At 47.7% G+C, this 19,289-nt stretch overlaps 1 protein-coding gene across 1 annotated transcript in view; it reads left to right on the top strand.

Moving 5' to 3' along the window:
• Nucleotides 1-19,289, top strand: part of FREM1 (FRAS1 related extracellular matrix 1) — a 792,938-nt gene that overhangs the window by 616,681 nt on the left and 156,968 nt on the right. Inside the window, exon 26 of the mRNA XM_078675906.1 lies at nucleotides 11,259-11,673. Within this exon, the coding sequence (XP_078532032.1) occupies nucleotides 11,259-11,673 (415 nt within the window). The remainder of the gene's footprint in view (nucleotides 1-11,258; nucleotides 11,674-19,289) is intronic.

The following is a 19,289-nucleotide window of genomic DNA, read 5'->3' as shown; positions in this document are numbered from 1 at the left end:
TTTTACAACAAACTACCATTACAACGCAATTTTTACCACGCAAATTATTACAACGCATTGCTCTGGGGGGCACTCTAGGATAGGGAATAGGTTAATTTACTATCCAATAACCTTCCCTACTATCCCCGGGGACTGGAGTTGGAATAGTAAATTTAACTATTCACTATCCAGCGCCTAAAAGCATTATGCGTTGTGATGGTATGCGTTGTAAAAGTTGCGATGTAAAGGTAGGCGTTGTAAAAGTATGCGTTGTAACGTCATACATCCCTACTTACCAGTGATAATACCTAAGACCTGGTTCAAGACACTGGATGAGATATTGAGGGACTTGGTGTGGGATGGTGGCTGAAACAGAGTGTCTCTACAGAACTTGAGACTCCCGCTGGCGAGTGGTGGATTAGGGGCCTCAGATTTTGAGGCTTATTACTTGGCAGCCCAACTGCAACGGCTCGCTCGGTGGCTCGATGGGAGAGGACTGGATATCTTAGCTTTGCCTCCTGGTTCATCGCCAGCAGTATTGCTTCCTAGAATGCTTGATCATCGCCAGAAGATCAAGCAAATGGGGGTGTTACTTTCTGTAGCAGTGTCATGTTGGGACAGGTGTGCGGCACGGTCCAAAGAGGCATCGCTCTACTCGCCTAGAATTCCCTTGGTAGGACTCCCACAGGCAGGAAGGGGCCCTCCCCTCACGTGGCGACAGCTAACAGGCTGGAAAGACGCAGGAGTGCAGACGGTTGGAACTGTTATATAGAGGGGGAACTGCTGCCACTCGATGAATTCCTGGAGTATCACGAGCTGCCACCGGGACAATTGTTGAATTACCATAAGATACGGAGGCCACTCATTGACACTTGGGGGAATAGAGTGGTAGAACCGGATACTCATGCTCCCCTACAGGCAATGGTGACACTGGGCTCAGCCGGACACTTAGGAAAGTGGCTCTATCAGGCGATAATGGAGATGACGGCCCACCCATTGCCTCACCTACGGGAGAGGTGGGAAGGCACGCTGAATAGGCAATTGACGGAAAAGGAATGGAAGAAGGTTCTGAGGGGCCCTAAAAAGGTGTCTAGAAATGTGCCTTTTAAATTCCTACAGTTTAATGTACTCCACAGAGCTTATCTTACCCCACATCGGCTGAACGTGGTATATGGAGGGGGTTAAACAGGCCTGTGTCAGATGTTCACAGAGGGATGCAGACTTTGACCATATGGCCTGGTCCTGCCCGGGACTTACAGCTTATTGGACCAAGGTGGTAGACATGATCTCTGAGGTAATGTCCCAGATCCTGGCATGCACCCCAGAGACCTGTCTCCTAAGTTTAGTCCCAAGACCCAAATCCAAACAGCTGGGGCTCAGATTTGTGGATTTGGCATTGCTCCTGGCTAGGAGAAGAATAGCTCTTAAGTGGAAAGCAAAGCAGGTTCCCTTAGTGATCAACTGGAAAGACAATGTAGCTTGTTGGGCGCAAGCTGAGGAGAGGGCTATGATTAAAGAATATAGAATCACGAAACGATGTAGACTGCTAGCGGAATTCTGGGCTGACATAGTGAAGGCATGGGAAACACAACACGTGCCTGCACGATCCTCGGATACACAATCGATGGACTCTGGCGACTTGTAGGGGCCGCACACACCTGCACCTTTTCCACGGAGTGTTGGATGAAGATTGACCACGTAGATTGAGACTCATATGGGGTGGAGGAGGTGTGGATGGGCACCCGGGTGGAACATCGAAATGGGTTTAGATGTGGGATCAGCCCCCCTCACTCCCCCTTACACGCCCCCCCCCCCCATCCCACAGGCAGCATTGGCCCATTAATATACGCAGTTGCTTCTACTAAAGACCACTGGTAGTTTGTTGCAAGTTGTAGTTTGTTGTGCATTTTATGGCGACGCAGAGTGAATGTTTTTGCTCTTGTGTTGACACCCTTCTTTTTCTGTTTTTTTTTGTTGGTATTATATGGCTGTTCATTTCTCTCATACCATAATGTACTAATCGATACGTGACACATTTGGTTTTTTAGAACTATGGACAGCTGGGGTGGGTATTGTAGACTACACCCCATTGACAAGTATATCATGGAGAGGGAACTTCCTTCTCTCTCGCGTCCTTTTTTAAAAAATTGTTTCTATTAATGAGGCCCGGAACCTGGAAGAAGATGTTATTTTAGAGAAACTTGCTAAAACCTGGAGTTAAAAATATATAGAAGTGATCAGGCTTCCACAGTTATAATTATTGTAACAAGTTGCTTCTCATGTACAATTATTGTGCCATATGTTCCTTTTCTCATGGATGTGTAAATGACTTGACGGTAATATTGAAATATATATAAATGCCAATAAAAAACAAGCATTTGCAATGCAATAGGTCTCGCATTTACTAGGGTTTGAGCTATTGGCATTGTAGACTACAATGCTTTTTATTAACGTGCTGTTTTTTTAAACAAGTAAATAAAAGGCATTGTCATTAGGATAAACTCTTGCAAATGCAGATGCGCGCACATACAAACACATTGAAGTGTACTCAGATAACCCAATTAGACGCAAGAGTCAAAATAAAAGCATGCAATAAAAACACCTCAATTTCATCCCGGAGACATTTTAACTGAAAAAGGCTGAGAGTACGCTTTTTGGGAGGTGAAGCGCGCAAACACAAACACATTAAAGTGCACTCGGATAACCAAACTAGACACAAGCGAAGAAAAAGATGTCGGGCACTAAAACCATCTCAATTTCGTCCCGATGGCATTTAATCTGAAAGAGGCTGAGAGTATGCTCTTAGGGAGGTAAAAGCACATACAGAAACGGAAACTGTTTTTACTGACTATTATATAACAGACCAAAACTAAGTTCCTGTGTGGTTTTTTTTTTAAATGAAAGTGTAAACGAATTACCTCGAAGTGTACACTTCGTAGTGTGATAGCTTTGGTATGCTGTTGCAGCAGCGCTGACTATCAGCCTCTTGGCACTGCATGACTTTCTTGCCGTACCTCACAATTTGTGCTGTTTGTGTTCAGGCATCCCGGTCAGAATGCTGCTTCCGCCCTGCGCCTCCTCGCAATTCACAGGGTTTTAATATCATCCCCATTGGCAGGGGATTAATGCTCCTTGAGAATTTGATGACAAAATACGGCACACCGCAGGGGCTCGTGACCCTCAATCAGTTGATTCGGTGTTTGAGTTTATACTGTCTGGGGACCGCGTGGCTTGACCAGGCGAGGTATCGACAGCGTTAAAAGTCCGCAGTGGACTAATGCATCCACTAATCTTAACAAGACCGGCGCATACCCCAAGAGAGGGCAGGGGGTCACAAGGGCAGGGGTGAGGCTTTAGGACGCCAGAGGACCGGGAGCCTTGGTTGTGTGGTGTGTGAAGTGTTGGTGTGTGATGAGCTGTTAGGTACACCGCGTGACCCGAGCAGGAGCACAACACACTGCTGTGCGCGGGGATCCCCACTGGGTGTAGGGGGTAGTCACGAGGGCAGGGGTGAGGTATTAGGACACCAGATGTCCGGGAGCCTCTGTTGTGTGAAGTGTTGGTAGGTACTGAGTGATTGCTGCGTGACCTGAGCAGCATCACAAACACACTGCTGGTTGCGTGGATTTGTGCCTGGTGTAGTAGGGAGGTGGGGGGCGGGGGTGAGGTGTTAGGACACCAGAGGGCCGGGAGCCTCAGTTGTGTGTGAGGGGATCCGCGCTGGGTGTAGTTAGGGAGAGGGTCACAAGGCCAGGGGTGAGGAGTTAGGACACCAGAGGGCCGGGAGCCACTGTTGTGTGGTGTTGTGTGGTGTGTGAAATGTTGGTGTGTAATGTTTTGGTAGGTACAGTGCGTGACCCGTGCAGGAGCACAACACACTGCTGTGCGCGGGGATCCGCACTAGGTGTAGTACTCGTGGTCCTGTGCCTTCCATCCCTTGCACGCACCCCGATGGAGGACCCCATTCTTGTGACTGTAAATACCGCGGTTGATTGCGAAATTTATCACATGCTAATCCTCCCCCATAGCCTTAAAAACTCGGAAGGCACTTTACTGCACGTCTGCAGAGTACAAACACAGGCTCTACACACAGACGCTCCTGGTCTGTGCGACTCCCGCCACCACCTGTAACCCTGTGTTCCATTACCTCACAGGTGGTACCGATCACCGCACACATCTTTAAGGGGGCCTGCTCCTTTGTCTAGCGCCTCTCTCACTCTTCCTAGGCGGACGGATGTGTGCACTAACACACCGTCGTGCACACGCCCCGCAGCATCAGTGCAGACTCCTGTTCTGTGCCAGGGTGGCCTGCCCATGCAAGCTTGTACTAGCTGGTTCCCTGAGCAGCGTCTAGTCGGAACTCATACCGGACACATGCCTCCAACTCCCCGCTTTCTGCACACGGTGTGCATGCCGCCCAAAGAGCTGTGAGGGGCTGTGCCAGAGTGCCCGGGGACAGGCCTCCGTCTGTGCCAGGGTAACCCGATCTGACACAGGAGGCGCCGCAAGTATAACAAGCTGTGGCAAACACATAAGGGTGCTTTTCATCAGGAGTGGTAAGCATGCCATTACCGAGGAGAGAGTGACTGAAATAGACATGCGGGACTGAAAGCATCAGGAAAGAAGTTGGGAGCTTGGTACCCCTGCTCGGTATCCAGCAGGATCGCCAGTTTACAGCACTAATGGAAATATGAAAACCATTGAGCCTGCCGATCATTAGGCGACATTGACTGAGGCTTCGGCACACCTGCATATTTTAACAAGGACACTTGATCACAAGGGCAGAGTCATGGAAACAACAAGCATTACCCCTTCCTCCAGCGCTTCCGCCGCCTCCGTTGCTGCTCGTCGTGGTTCCTCCGCGGGCACCGACGCTCGGCCCCAACTCCCCGCTGCCCTGCTCCTCTTCACACCGGGTCTCCGAGGTGAAACCGAAACTTAAGAAGCTCACGAAATTTAAGAAGCTCACGCGCGTGACCAAATCCGAAGGCGCGCGTCGTAATCCGACTCTGCCATGCTGTTTCAATGCTGCGCGTGGTGCGCGTGGCCAGCTCCTGTCTCCAGTCCTTGTCCGCTTAAGTCGGCTGAACCGACAGTTATAGGCTCTCAGCGAGAGCGCGCTTTCGCGCGCTTTTCGCAGCGAGACCTAAAGATATTTAAAAAATATATATAGGATTGGATTTGGATTTTGGATTTTGGATAGGTATTTATAGAGCGCAAACGTTCGCTCCGGAGGGAGCATCATGGCGCTAATAAACCAATGACCAAATCACAAAGAAGGTAGTGGGGAGTTAAATGGCTGCTTTGGTCCAGTCATCCGAGAGATTAAAAATCCACGTTTTGAGTTGTTTCCTAAACGGCATTTCAAGCGTCTGAAGTCTGAGATGCCTTGGCATGCTGTTCCAGGCTCTAATAGCCAGAGAACTAAGTGTTTTTCCGCCTTTAGACTTCAGATTGAATTTGAAGGGGGCCATGAGATTTTCTTGCGAGGATCTGAGAGAGCGGCCCGGTGTGTAGTGGGGAAAGCGGCTTGACAAATATGCTGGACCGGATTTGTTGAAGGCTCGGAAAGCTACAATGAGAATTTTAAAGAGTATTCTTTTATGCAAGGGGAGCCAGTGTAGGGATTTAAGAGCAGAGGAGATTGAGGATTTGCGTGGGAGTTTAAGGACAAGGCGCGCAGCAGTGTGTAAGACACTTTGAAGTTTCAATCGGGTGGACTTTTTAGTCCCTGCCAGGAGGCCGTTACAGTAGTCCACTCGCGAGAGTATGAGGGCTACCGCGATGGTCTTTCTGGAGTCGAGCGGGAGGAAGTCAAAGAACTTTCTCAGGGACTTTATGATGCCGAAGCATTTACCTGCTACGGTCGTGGCGTGGGTGTCGAAAGAGAGATCGGAATCAAAAATAACTCCGAGGTTTCTGGCTGATGAAACTGTCTGAGGTGGCGCAGCGGAATTATCAGGCCACCACAGGGCGGGACAAAAAGAAGCGTTCTTACCAATGGGCAGGATCTCGGTTTTATTCGAGTTGCAGCGGAGATGGTTAGCGTCCATCCATTGAAAGACCGCTGTGAGACAGTGCTTAAGGTTGAGTTCGGCCCTGTTTGAATTGTCATCGATAGGGATGACAAGCTGGGTATCGTCGGCATAAGACGTAACGGTTATGCCGAACGATTCTATGAGGGTAAGCAGGGGGATGAGATATATATTAAAAAGGAGGGGACTTAGAATGGAGCCCTGAGGCACTCCACAAGAGACCATTTTTACTTTTGAATGAAAGGGACCCAGTGTGACAGTTTGAGCCCTGTCGCAGAGGAAGGAACAAATCCAGGCTAGGGCCGAGTTTGTAACGCCGATGTCCTTGAGTCTGTTAAGCAGAATGGAGTGGGAAATGGTATCGAATGCTGCCGTGAGGTCGAGAAGGATCAGGATGGCCTTCTTCCTTTGATCTTGGAGGATTTTGATGGTATCGGTCAGCTCGATCAGGGCGGTTTCGGTGGAATGTTTAGACCGGAAACCGGATTGTTGAGGGTGAAGGAGGTTGTGAGTGTCAAGAAAGGACTTGAGCTCCTTGTGGACTAATTGTTCAGTTATTTTGCCTAGTGCAGGTAGTAAGGTGATGGGACGGAGGTTAGTTAGGTCAGAGGGGGGTTTGTTTGCCTTCTTCATGAGAGGTTTAACCACCCCTTTTTTCCAGGAGAGGGGAACAGAGCCAGTTTTGAGGGAGAGGTTGACTATTTCATTAATGACAGGATTGACTTCGTCAATGATGATATGAAGAATCTTGGGAGGACACGGGTCAGAGGGGGAGCCAGATTTGCATGAAAGAATCGCTTCTCTGGTCTGAGTCAAGGTCACCGGGGCAAAGTGGTCGAGACTGTTAGCGATTGGGCGAGGTTGATTTAGATCCAAAGATGAGTACACAGGGGGGGGAGGGGGGAAGTTTTTAAGGATGGAGGAGATTTTGTCATCAAAGTAGTCAGAAATCCTGTCACACAGCTCTTGGGAAGGGGGGATTTCTGGTTGAAGAGCTTTTGGTTTGGTGAAAGATTTTACTATGGAAAAGAGGGTTTTTTGTTTTTGGCTGGCCTCTTTAATGGCTTTTACATAGTATGTTCTTTTTGCTGATTTGATTGCTAAAAGATAATTTTTCCTCTGTAGGATGTAGTAATTACGATCATCAATGTCGTAAGATCTACGCCATTTGCGTTCAGCTTTTCTGCAGAGTAGGTGAACGGCTGTTAGATCAGGCGTGTACCAGGGGGCTTTAATTTTCAATTTTTTTAGGGTATTGCCTTTGTTATTCGGAGGGCATCGTTTTGAGATTTCATGCGAGAGCCAGTTGTTAAGACATACTGCATCGGTATCGATGTTACCAGAGAAAGAAGGGGTAGAGGTAGGAGAGAAAGGATGGGAACTAAAACTTTTCTCGACAATTTTCCAATTAATAGGGTGAATGGGTTGGCGAGTGCGTTTTATGCAGGTAGGCGGAGGAACGATTGAAATGTGGAAGGGGATCAAACAGTGGTCAGTCCAAATTTGGGGGATGGGGGACGAGGTGGTGATGGACGGGAAATTGGAACAGACGCCGTCCAAAGTGTGACCAAAAGAGTGGGTAGGCAATTTGACGGATTGTTGCAGATTAAAGATATCTAGTGTCTGCAGAAAATTTCTGGTAAGGGGGTCGGAAGATTTTTCGAGATGTAGGTTGAAGTCACCCAAAAGGGTGAAATGGGGGTAGCGAAGTAAGAAGTGTCCGAGGGCTTCGTGAAGGGAGTCAAGGAACTTCGCGGCATTGCTGGGAGGGCGGTAGATCAAACCCCCGGAGAAGGAAAGGGTTTGATTAAGTTTAATGGAGAAACCTAGCCCCTCTGTATCCGTGAGAGGGTCGAGGCAGAAGGTGTGGCAGCTAAAGGAGTTCCTCAGGATGAATGCAACGCCTCCTCCTCTCCCTATCTGTCTGTCCTGTCTGTGAAAGGAGTACCCAGGGGGAAGGGCAATGGCTATGTCTGGGTTACTGTCTTCAGTAAGCCAGGTCTCGGTGATAAAGAGACAGTCTAGGTCATGGTCAATGATAAGGTCGTGGATGTCCTGACTATGTTTGCACACTGACCTAGCATTTACCAGACCGCCTGTAAAGTGCGGACTGTTGGGGGAGGTTGGCTGTTTGGAGGCGAAGTTAAGAGTCCAACGACACTTGTTACAGCTGGTGGAGCCGAATACATTAACAAGATCAAGCTTACAGGGGCAGTCAGATCTACCTTGGAGTTTGAGGAGGACGTTGGGAGCGTACCTAATGGTTGGAGAAATTTGGACAGGGGTTCCTGCGCCTGGCGCGGTCTTGGCGCGGACGGGCGCAGACGGGCTTGCCTTAGGTGCGCCTTCGGCGCGCAAACGGCGCTCCCGCTGCGCTCGTCCGCTGCGCGTTCTATGCATGCCCATTTGTAGAAAGAGGAATGGGGCGTGGCCTAAAAAGGGGGCGGAGTCTGCGCGCACGCCGCTGGTGATGGCGGCTGCTGGCAGAGAGCAAAGAGGGGCGCGACCAGCTAGAAATCAGCTGTGCGCACGGTGAGTGTGAGCGCTAATTAGTGCCTTGATCTATTTAAAAACACATAGGATTAGTGACACCACACAGCTCAACACACCTCAAAGAGGCAAAAGCAGGGAGACAAGATCTCTAGGCATTCAAGGCTCAAAACCATGGAACAGTTTGAACGTGATCCCTTTTTGCATTTTAAGAAACTCTTAAACACTGAGATATTGACTAAATCATCCAATTGAAAATAGAGGTGAGTGAGGACTGTCTAATAGAGGTCCTGCCCCCATAGATGTTTTCATTCCAGGGTCCTAAATGCTGGACCTAAACTACATACTGTACTACAAACTGAAGTTTCGGTAGGTGAAGTACAATAATATCTGAAATTGCGAAATATATTAAAAATAAGAGAAAAAACACGTAGCTATAACTTTATTCACGTGGGTTCCAAGTGAAAGATCAGAAATGAATACAAAGCCCAAGATGCAAAATGTTGCTGCTGACTGTAATGTTTCACTATTCATCTGTCCAGTGGTCCCCATGGCCCCCAAGAACGAAAACCTCCATTATATCAGAGTGTAACCAATACATTTGGAATGCGTCTTTGTAGGAATGGCCAGGTCAATAAGAATTGGGTGGTGAGAGCTTCAGATTTTCTGACAATCACGCTGGGGTATAATGTTAAATATTATAAGAGAAGCAGCGCATGAGGGGAGCTTAAGGGCCAATGGAAAGGGAAAGAGAAAGGAGTGCGGATTGTGAGGGGCACTTAAAACACAGTATTTTGTAAACTACCCTTGTTTTAACACCTTCAAAAACAAAAGAGTTGCTGCATGTTTTTGTTTGAGTGAGTATTTAGAAATCCCAGGTGAAATCTGACAGACACATTACCATACCCGTTTGAAAGCTCCTGTACCCAACTATTTACTAAATAATACATTTTTAGGGGGCTGTAACACCCCAAACACCCTCCTTGAAACTACACTCCTGGGAAATGCAGAAAGACGTTTTAAGATTTGTTGTGTAGCAGAAGTATTGCCATCTAGTTTCATCTACCTATGTGAAGAAAATGAAACCCTGTGAGTGGATATGTTAAGCAAATAGAGAAACATATATTTGAAAAATAAGTGGGACTACGAGCCAATCCCTGAACATTTCAGGTAAGGATCTGAAAAGAAGATATGAACGGTGGTAGAGGAACAACCTGGGCAAGCAGTTTTAAGTTTTCTGAGATTTTAGACAAGAATGGCAACAGGGAGATAGGGTGGCAGTTGGAAGGTAGAAAGGATCAGCTTTGGGATTTTTAGGAAGAGAATGACTGTGGCACCACCCCTTCATCCAAGAATTGATTACAAAGTGAGACCAAAGCAGAGGTGGTAGTATCTTCTGCATTTCTGATTACTTGTATTGGTCATCAGTAATGTAGTTGCATTTAGACATTAAAATAGTTTTGTGTGCTACAAGTATTCCCCTCTCGTACTTTGCATAGCATGAATGGATCTTCTTTTCTGGCAGATAACATGTAAGTTGGTGATGATTTCCTCACACTGTGCCCCAATATTTCTGGTCATCAAATTAATAGGATGTGCATGATGTATATCACTGAGTAAGTTTGTAAAAATAAGTTATCAAGCACTTTCTTGTACATTAACACAATAACATTGAAAGTGCAGCCAGGTCATACTCACTGACCTGCTTTCCTTCTCTGCAGCATAAATAACAATTGGAGATGGATGCACATTTGTTGTATGACATTCCATAAAGAACTGAACTGTCACTAGAGTTAATGGATGCCACCCCAGCTGCTGGCACACCAACCCTATTTAAGCATCTGTCAAAATCAGGATTTTTAAAGTGCTTCTCTTCACATAGACGGAGCACTTTTTGCTAAAAGTAACATTGCCAATAGCCCAGCCTGCCCACTGTGCTATGGCGATATGAGGGTCCAGCCAGACAACTGCCCAAAAACAAACCACTCTTCTAAACATAGCCTCAGCAAATTAAATACGAGTATTTGTGATGGCCTTTGTAGTTCACATTCTTCTACCAGATCTCAGCTTATTCCTCTTGCTGTCTGGCTTCCCCGATCAGAAGCATCAGTGTCAGCTATCTGGAAATGTAAACAGAAAATGGCAACCTGCTATTACAGGTAAATAGCATGATACATTTCTATAGCTGCATCCAAATTGAAGTGCAATCCATTGTTATTTATAGAGTACACGATTTTTAATAAAATGTTAATCTTACATTTGACTCTTGTGTATTGAAAATTATATAATTTTAGTTACTCCCTTCCAGGATCTTCACTTGTTAGTATCCATATTAATTATTCCCCTTTTGATAAATTTATAATTTTCTTACATTTGGTTTAGGCTAAGTCAGATAGTATTTATTTCACAAAAAAGCAGATTACAACTCCAAAACCAAAAACCCTAAAAGGTGGAAAGTTTGGGGGACTCTCGCAAACTTAACCAAAGCAGTATCCAGGACAGATAATGAACAACGTATGTAAACTGAAGTAAAACAAAACTTCATTGTTAAATAAATGAACCAGGAGATCAGTCTTATAATGACAATCTGATGACTAAGTAAGTATAAACCAAGGGAATGAGCCAGTTAGTCTTTGCTTGTTTGAGATACACCACAAGGTCATCCCCTTGAGTAAAGGTGTGTATTATCGTTTCATTTCTGTAGATGGTGAAACAAGAACACATGCTGAAGGATGCCTTGCCTCTCTTTGTCAGATTTCTTGTGAGCAATGGACTGCGCACCAAGCACGGGACCTTCAAAATCACCCTGGAGACTGCTGACCGAGCCTTACCCGCGGTGTCCAGGAACATGGGCTTAAGGTTAACGGAAGGCGCCATGGCCCTCATCTCTCCCCAGCTCCTGCAACTCTCAGACCCAGACACCCCTCCGCAGAACCTGACCTTCCTCCTGGCACAGCTCCCGCAGTACGGCCAACTTCACCACAGAGGGCACTCGCTACTGCGACACCAATTCACCCAGCAAGATGTGGACGACCTGGACATTGCCTACAGACATGGCGGAGGAGATGGTCAGATTGACAGGTTCACCTTTGTTGCCACTGATGGGAGTAATCAGGGCTTCCTGATCAATGGGAGACTTCAGAGCGAACCCGTGGCGTTCACTATTCAGGCAAGTAGCAGCCATCATTGTCTTTGTGTCAACTTGACAGCTAACAAGGATTTTCATTGACGTACATGCACATTTTCATGTTGAAGTCAGGAGAGTATGGCATTGTAATTGTTAGAGCGACGCGCGTGAGTCAGTAAAAACAACACCTGTGGTAAATAACGTGGGTGTCGTGTGCTGCCCCACTGCCAGCATCAAGTAATTAATGTGATTACTGCATCACGATCTCATTGCAAGCTGACACCGAGAACACTTCTCCATGTTCTGGAATAATTGTATCCATTAGTTCTAAAAGAAGTAATATGTTTCCTTTGTCGTAAAGAAGCGGTTGTATCCGACCATTGACTGCTCAGAAATCAGGCCCTCTGCTTTAGAAGTGGGCAAATTAAGCCACGCGGCATTCATGTTTCAGACTGTTTTGTCAGTGTGCTCATACATTAAAGGTAGAAAAAGTTTATAATTCGCCCGACTAGCTACATGCGACTCAAACACTTTTTTTTTATCTAACGTGCCTTGGCATAGAATTCCTGATGTCTGCATTACAGATTTAAATAACGTCTCTCACAAACTTTATTTAGCAATATGTAGTTATTGTGTAATAAAAATGATGGTTCTTGATAGATTTTGTAATATGGGGAGACGGTTATGCCAAGGACATACAGATAAGCTTTCAACTCACTACACCCGAAGCTCCATCTTATTTTCTTCTATGTGTGTGTGTACGTGCATGTACGTGTGTGCGCGTGTGCCTGTTTGTGTGATTTGGGAACCCTGTCTTTTATTTCTTGAACACCATTGGAGATACTTACAAGCACAATGCACGCGTCGATGTTTCTTTTTCCAGGCATTTCCCCTTGAAATACATATGTCTTTGCCTTTTAAATTTAATTTAGAAGAGACCCATACCATAAACTTCGTGGTGTTTAAATTCGGGCCCTAATTGTTCAGTGATGAAATACGCCGACTTCAGAGCTGCACGCACTGGATGGTGGGCACCGTGCCACCACTGTCTACTGCCCACCACTGTCTACTGTGTGTGTTGCTTGGCAATAACCTGGCATCTTCCTCCCATCGCAGTGCTGGATCGCAGCTGCTTTTCGTTCCAAGGAGGACTTTTCTACTTTTCTACCAATCAATTTAGAGACCTCCCCCCCTCAATCCCATAACGGATGTCCCAGTGAGCCTTGGACGATGGACGAGGTCAGTGACCCCCAATGCACCGTCTTCGCATGGGAGCGTCCATGTGAAAATGGGGGGGCAAGGCAAAAGGTGCACATTTTCAGACACAAAGGGCCCCGTTCTGATCACCCACCGCCTACACAGGTGGACTGTGCTCCGAGGGCGCCAGCAGCGGTGTCTCTCATTTGCATATCCACCAGCTGCTGCGCCACGGTGCTGAGGAGCCTCGCGCGAGCCGGGGGAGGAAGCGGGGACACAGCTGACACCAGTTTGATTTGTATTATCCGCTTATGGTCCTCCCATTGTAATTTGAGGATTTTGGTGCAGGGCCACGGTGCTTATAATATTAGAGAGGGGAGAGCGCGTGGGCAGCGACGGCTGCCATGGTAATGTTCTATGGATGAATGGAATGGCTGTAGCGTTGGCCAAGTAATTAAACATGGTAACTGGATTCACAAAATGTTTCCACGTCTCTGCCCTTTGAGTTGCCTCTCTCTTGCCTTTGCAGCCCTCTAAGCTGATTGACTCACGCCAGCTTCCGTCAGCCTCTGACCACGGGCTGTGACTGGAGTCAGTGTTGAGTTGTGTCCAAAAAGATAATTTATGCCTCGGTGTTTCTACTCGCTGCGCCCTCTGGAGTGCTTCGGCATAATCAGATCACTGCATGCAGCATTACCCTTATAAATGGTTGCTGCACCTGAGCCCCAGATTAGGAAAATAACGCGCAGGAAAGCGGACGCAAATCAGTTTTTATTAAAAATGTAGAAACTCTTCCTAGCTTTGTGGTTTGATTTATTTTTCTGAACTACATGGAGCACTTTGGATTTTGACAACAGGAAATGGTAGGAAAGAGACATGATGGAGAATGTTGGGCATCAAAACGGCGCCCATATCAGAGGGCTACTAATCTAAACATTAGAGAGGGGAGGGAAGACAAAACTTGGACAAACTCAGGCATTGGTCAAGAGTCATTTTTTTCTCAAAAGACGAATCATCTGAAATAGGGTTCGAGGTGGAATTTAGAATAGGGACATCATTCCTAGCGACCACAGAATAGGCCAGTAATTCACAACCCTGAAGTTATCAATTCAGTGTGCACCAGTAATTCCAGGGCAGGGAAAATCCAGCCCATTATGATTTGGACACTCAGGGTCTACTAATAAATGAGGAATTACTGGAGAAATTGGTAATTGTGGATAGACTGCTCCAGTAATTCCACAGTTTGCTATTGACTTTCACCAGGAGATTTTTGCTGCTTGCACAAGCCAGAATGTCCCGGTGCAGACATGCAGTATCCCCAGGTATCTCATAATTGTGGCTGGCGACACCATCAGAATGAGGAGGCCACTCATAATAAGGGCTTAGAGATGGAAGCTGTGTAGCAACATGAATATATAATTTTCTTATTAAGAGAAGCAAGATGCCCCTAGCAGAAGTGATAGAAACATACATCCCCATGGCTTAAAACAGTCTAGTCCAAACACATGGTTGGTCTGGAATTGGGGACGCAAGGGTAAGCCCAGAAGTCAACAGAGGATATTGGTATTTGGAACTTACAGACTCTTTATTCCTGCCAAAAGGTTCCTGACTTGAAATTCTGCACTGATTTTTGCAATTGCAGGTGCTCTACCCATCAGCGGTATGGGCAATCTATGGACTCTCCATCAAAATGTCTGTGATTCAGATGCAGTAGAAAGCAGTGAGGGGAGCAGGGAAAGGGCGGAGAAGCAGAATGCCTCAATGAGGTGGGGGGATAGAAACAAGATGGTGCAGCATTACAGGTGGAAAAGTCAGAGGGAGTGGCACATAGTCACGGTACTGGGAGAGAAAATTATAGTGGGCATGAGACGGCAGATTCTGGAAAATGACGGGGCAGGACTTTACTGTCACATGAGTGAGGTGTGGAAGTGATCAGCCATTAATATTTTTCGCCAAACAGAGCAATGAGCCAACTAAGCAATTGAGTGGAGTCATGTTTGCCCATATGGAAATATAGGTCTGTAGGGCTATTTACCATGCTGACCTCTACCCCTTCATGTCTATACAGTGGTATGTACCATGCCAAAAATGCAACAACCAAGCACACTGGCGGCAATCGTCAACATCCTAACTATGAACTTCAAATTTTTTATCAAGCAAATTCGGATAACATGGTACCACAATTTAGCCAAGCACATTAGAAGGTTAGAGTTGGGTTTTAATTATTAATATGTAGGTTTTTGTGTAGCATCAATAGGTGAATTTTCTGCTGTTGTTGAGTGCTGCTTACTACTGGTCATGGGCCAGGAAGCAAAAGCTGGTCCAAATTGGGGCCTGTGAAGAATGCCTAACAAAGGTGGAGGGCCAACAGAAGCGGGAGGAGAAGCCCGCAAAAATGCATGCTGGTGTTTGACACGTGTGCTTCAAACTGCCAAATGCAAAAGCCACGGCATGGCAGATAGAGAGGTCATAAGCAAGGGCACAGGACCCTCAACACAGTTGGCCTCTCCACTTTTGATGATTGAAACCTTGCTGACCTCTCCACGCTTACCTGCTTGCATGGCACCATGGACTGAAGAAGTACCCAGACTTTGTAGAGTGCCAACTTGGGAGTACTTGCGGAGGACACCGCTCAGGTGTGGGGAACTATGAGGTCATTAAGCATGAGCTTCTCTTGACTCTGAGGTCTTCTCCACATGGTGAGAAAGCAGAGTCGTTGGCCGGTTCCAGCCACAAACCTGCATAAAGTAGGTGAACATAGTGTTCACCTTTGTTTAAAATAGGCTGCCTTCAGGTGATTTAAACACTCCGAGATTTTGGCAATTCAGATTGGCAGCTCAGCTACAAAATTAGGCTGGTAGACCCCCTGTGTTCTTGTGTTGTATATGTATAAGGAGCTGGGGATAATAACCAGGTACGGGTCTTTAAACTCTATATCCCTTGGACCCTCTCGTAATGGTTTGTTTTTGATGAAGTAGGAATCACTCATCAGCTGACTGCAAGTTACCACCAGCCGACCCTGGGCAGCGGGCATCGCCGCAGGATTAACATTATCAGTGGGTGACTGAGGGCAGTGGTGAGATCACCTCTCTCCCCACTCCCTGCACCAAAATAACTCCAGAGCACACCACAGGTTCACTGATTGTAATCAAACAAAGATAGCGGCAAACTACAATGCCGGGCCCACGAGAGGCACCTTGAAAGGGGCGGCGGACAGGCGGGGCAGGAACCAGCACCTGCGCCGGCCTAATTGTGTGACTACATTGTGGCTCATGGGTGCCATAGTGGAGGGACGAACACCTGAAACAAGTCAAGCGGCAGTGAGTGGCAAACAGCTTTGGCAAAGGGCAGCGGACCTGACAGAGTGGTGTGAGAGAAACAGAAGTTTGCCCGCTTCCATGATGAGGCTGCTGAGAACGAGGCAGGATCAGCATGAGGGAGGTGGCGCACACCTCCGGAGGCTCGAGAGAACGCCAGCCCGAACTGGATTAGGACCTCCAGGCCCTGCTCGACAGAGAGCACGTGCTAGTGGCCAGCCGGGGTAAGGAGTGAGTCAGTGAAAAATAACTGCATTCCCTAATGGAGGAACTGGGCAAGAAGCAGAGGCTCAACTAGGATGTACAGCCAGAGGACACTTGCAAAGATACAAGTCATCTCCCAAAACCCACTAGGAAGGGGCCTGTAGCCAGAACAGCATCCGCTTTCAGGAAGGGTGGTGCTGAGGCAGCCAAGTGGTTTCCACATAGGGAAGACGGCCTGTTGACAGACAGGGGCAAGGGTCAGTACAGCAAATGCCCAACAAGCCAAGCACAAAGGACATGAGTCACCATCCGCCCTCCTAAAGGAAGAAAGTAAGAACTTTGGGAACAACAGTGAAGCCAGCAGTAATGACCACCAGGAGGGGCCTGTAGCCAGCACAGCAGTACCCAATGGGTCTGACATGGAGTGAGAAGACAACCCAGGCTCAAATTATGGTGAAAGACAAGTGCAAAGCACAGGGGCAGGGGCATAGTCAGGGGTGCATGGGCAGCAGCTGGGCCCTGGGACAATTACAGAGGGATTGCTTACCATGGCACAGAAGTGGGTGTTATGAATTCCACCTCGTAGGGTAAGTTGGGGCAATGAGCCTAACAACTTCTCCAAACCAGCCAGGTGGCACTATGGGGAGGAGCGCCATACCAAGGAGGGCTGGGTACATGGGGGCAATCTGTCCTGGGGCAACTATTACCGCACCAATTGCCTTTATGCCTTGGTGGTTATGGCCACGGCCAGGAAACTCATTTGCCCCAGGTTGTCTTCCAATGGGCTAGCCAGGCATAAACCCCTGGTAGGGCCAAGGATTCGGGGGCGGGACTATGGGTCACCCATCACCTATTCAAGGCAACACAAACCCTGGGGAGGTGGCAAGCAAATTGTGTCCGGTATCCTTAGAAAGCGGGCCGAAAGACCCCGGCACAGCAAAAGACAGCTAGTTAAACAAGGGGGCACCCCACACAGCACCCAAGACCACGGCAACAACTGGGGAGGCCGATCCATCCAAGGCTTGAGCTGGGGTCTCACCCAAGGGGCGGGTGGTGGCAACAAGCCTGCCAGTAAGTACACCTTCCCCGGGGAATGCACCCATCAAGGCGCGGGAAACAGGGTTAGCAAATCTCATTCCTCTCACAGTTAAAGAGCGGATCTGGCACAAAGAGTACATATATATTTTCTCACTCTTGGAAGTACACTAGGCAGTGTTAGACTTGACCACATATGGCAAAAAAAGAAGAGGGCAAGAGGGATAGGTGTAGACCTAGGGTAGAGCGATCCATAGAGACCTGGTCACGGACCTTTAGAACCCTAGCAAGCATTTTTGTGGAGAAATTCCCGCAGAGTGCGGCAGTGCTATTTCTGCATGACCAAATGGTGCATGAGGCTTAGCAGAGGTACCAAGGGGAAGCCTGACTCTATGACGAGGGCTTTTGGGAAAAGATGCAGCTCTGGCCCAACATCGAATGGGACCAGCAGGATGTTGAGGGTTTTACTAATAATATGATGCCAGCCAGGGAAGGGGAGCGCATATAGGGTCACCTTTTTTCTCCCATAGAGAAAAGAGAGGCACGAAGACTTCATGCAAGGCACCAAGGCCAAGAGGCACGCGGGGTAAGCCTGGGAGGAGCTACACCACTGCCTTTTGTAAATACGACAAAGATGATTGCACGTAAGAAAAGACCTGCAAATTTAGGCATGCCTGTAGCAACTGTGGCGGGACACACCAGGCAGTTAACTGCAAATGATCGAAGGGAACGGGGGGTCACAAGGACAGCAGCAACAGGAAGTAAGGGCGCGCCACAGCAGAGGGCATTCTAGACACCTTCAGAACCCCTTCCCACACCCATTAAGATCAGCCCTAACCAAGTACTGAATAGTTATCACAGAGTTAAAGCGAGTAAACTGCTAACAAATGGTTTTACAGCAGGCTTCCCTATACCATACCATGGCCCCCAGGCCTATCACCTTAGCCAGAACTTGAAGTCAATCAGGGAGAACCCAGGCATGGCTAGGCTGAAGGTAGCAAAGGAACTTCAAATCGGGAGGGTGAAAGGCCCATTTGAGGGACACTCTCTTTGACAACTTCATGGTTTCCCCACTGTGAGTAGTGCCCAATAGAGGAAGGGAAATACCACCTCATCCATCAGTTGTTGTATCTGCCGGGCGGATAGATAAACAATGATAAACGCCACCATGGACAAAGCAGTCAACCTAATCAAGCTATCAGGTAAAGCGGCTTTGCTAGCCAAAACAGATGTTGAATCTGCCTTCGTGCTACTGCCAGTGCACCCAGTTACCATCTGCTGGGGTTCCAACTCAACAACACCTACTATTATGACAGATGCCTGCCCATGGGGTGCGCAATCCCCTGTGCCTCTTTTGAGCCCTCCAGCAGTTTTTTAGAATGGAAGTTAGGGACATGGCACCCAGCGGGGTGCGCATACACTACCTGGATGATTTCCTTTTTATTGGCACACCAGGCACCTCGGACTGCTCAGGCCTTCTCCGGTATTTTGTGGAAATAGCAGAAGAGCTTGGTGTTATCTTAGCGGGCGAAAAACCAGAGTACCCGATCATCGGATTGTCATTTCTAAGGATTGATCTGGATACGGTCGAAGGGATTTGCAGGTTTTCAGGGCAAAAGTGGCAGAACTACATCCGATAATAGGACAGCTACTCACTAAAGAAGAAAGCAACACTAGGGGAGCTGCAGCAACTGCTAGGTAAACTTAATTACGCCAACCTTGTGATTCCAGCGGGCTGGCCATTTGCGAGTTGCCTGGTGTGGCTGGCAGAAGGTCTCACTAAGGAGCATCTCAGGGCTCGACTCACACAGGAATTGAAAGAGGACCTGGAACAGAGAGCAGCCTTCATGGCCAGCTTCAATGGTTCACTGATGTGGTGAGAGTTGTGGGTGACTGCCAGGCAGC

Source organism: Lissotriton helveticus, chromosome 2_1, assembly GCF_964261635.1.
Source record: "Lissotriton helveticus chromosome 2_1, aLisHel1.1, whole genome shotgun sequence".
Classification (NCBI taxonomy): Eukaryota; Metazoa; Chordata; class Amphibia; order Caudata; family Salamandridae; genus Lissotriton; species Lissotriton helveticus.
The sequence above is the reverse complement of the archived record's forward strand: the minus strand, read 5'-3'. Positions and strand labels throughout refer to the sequence as shown.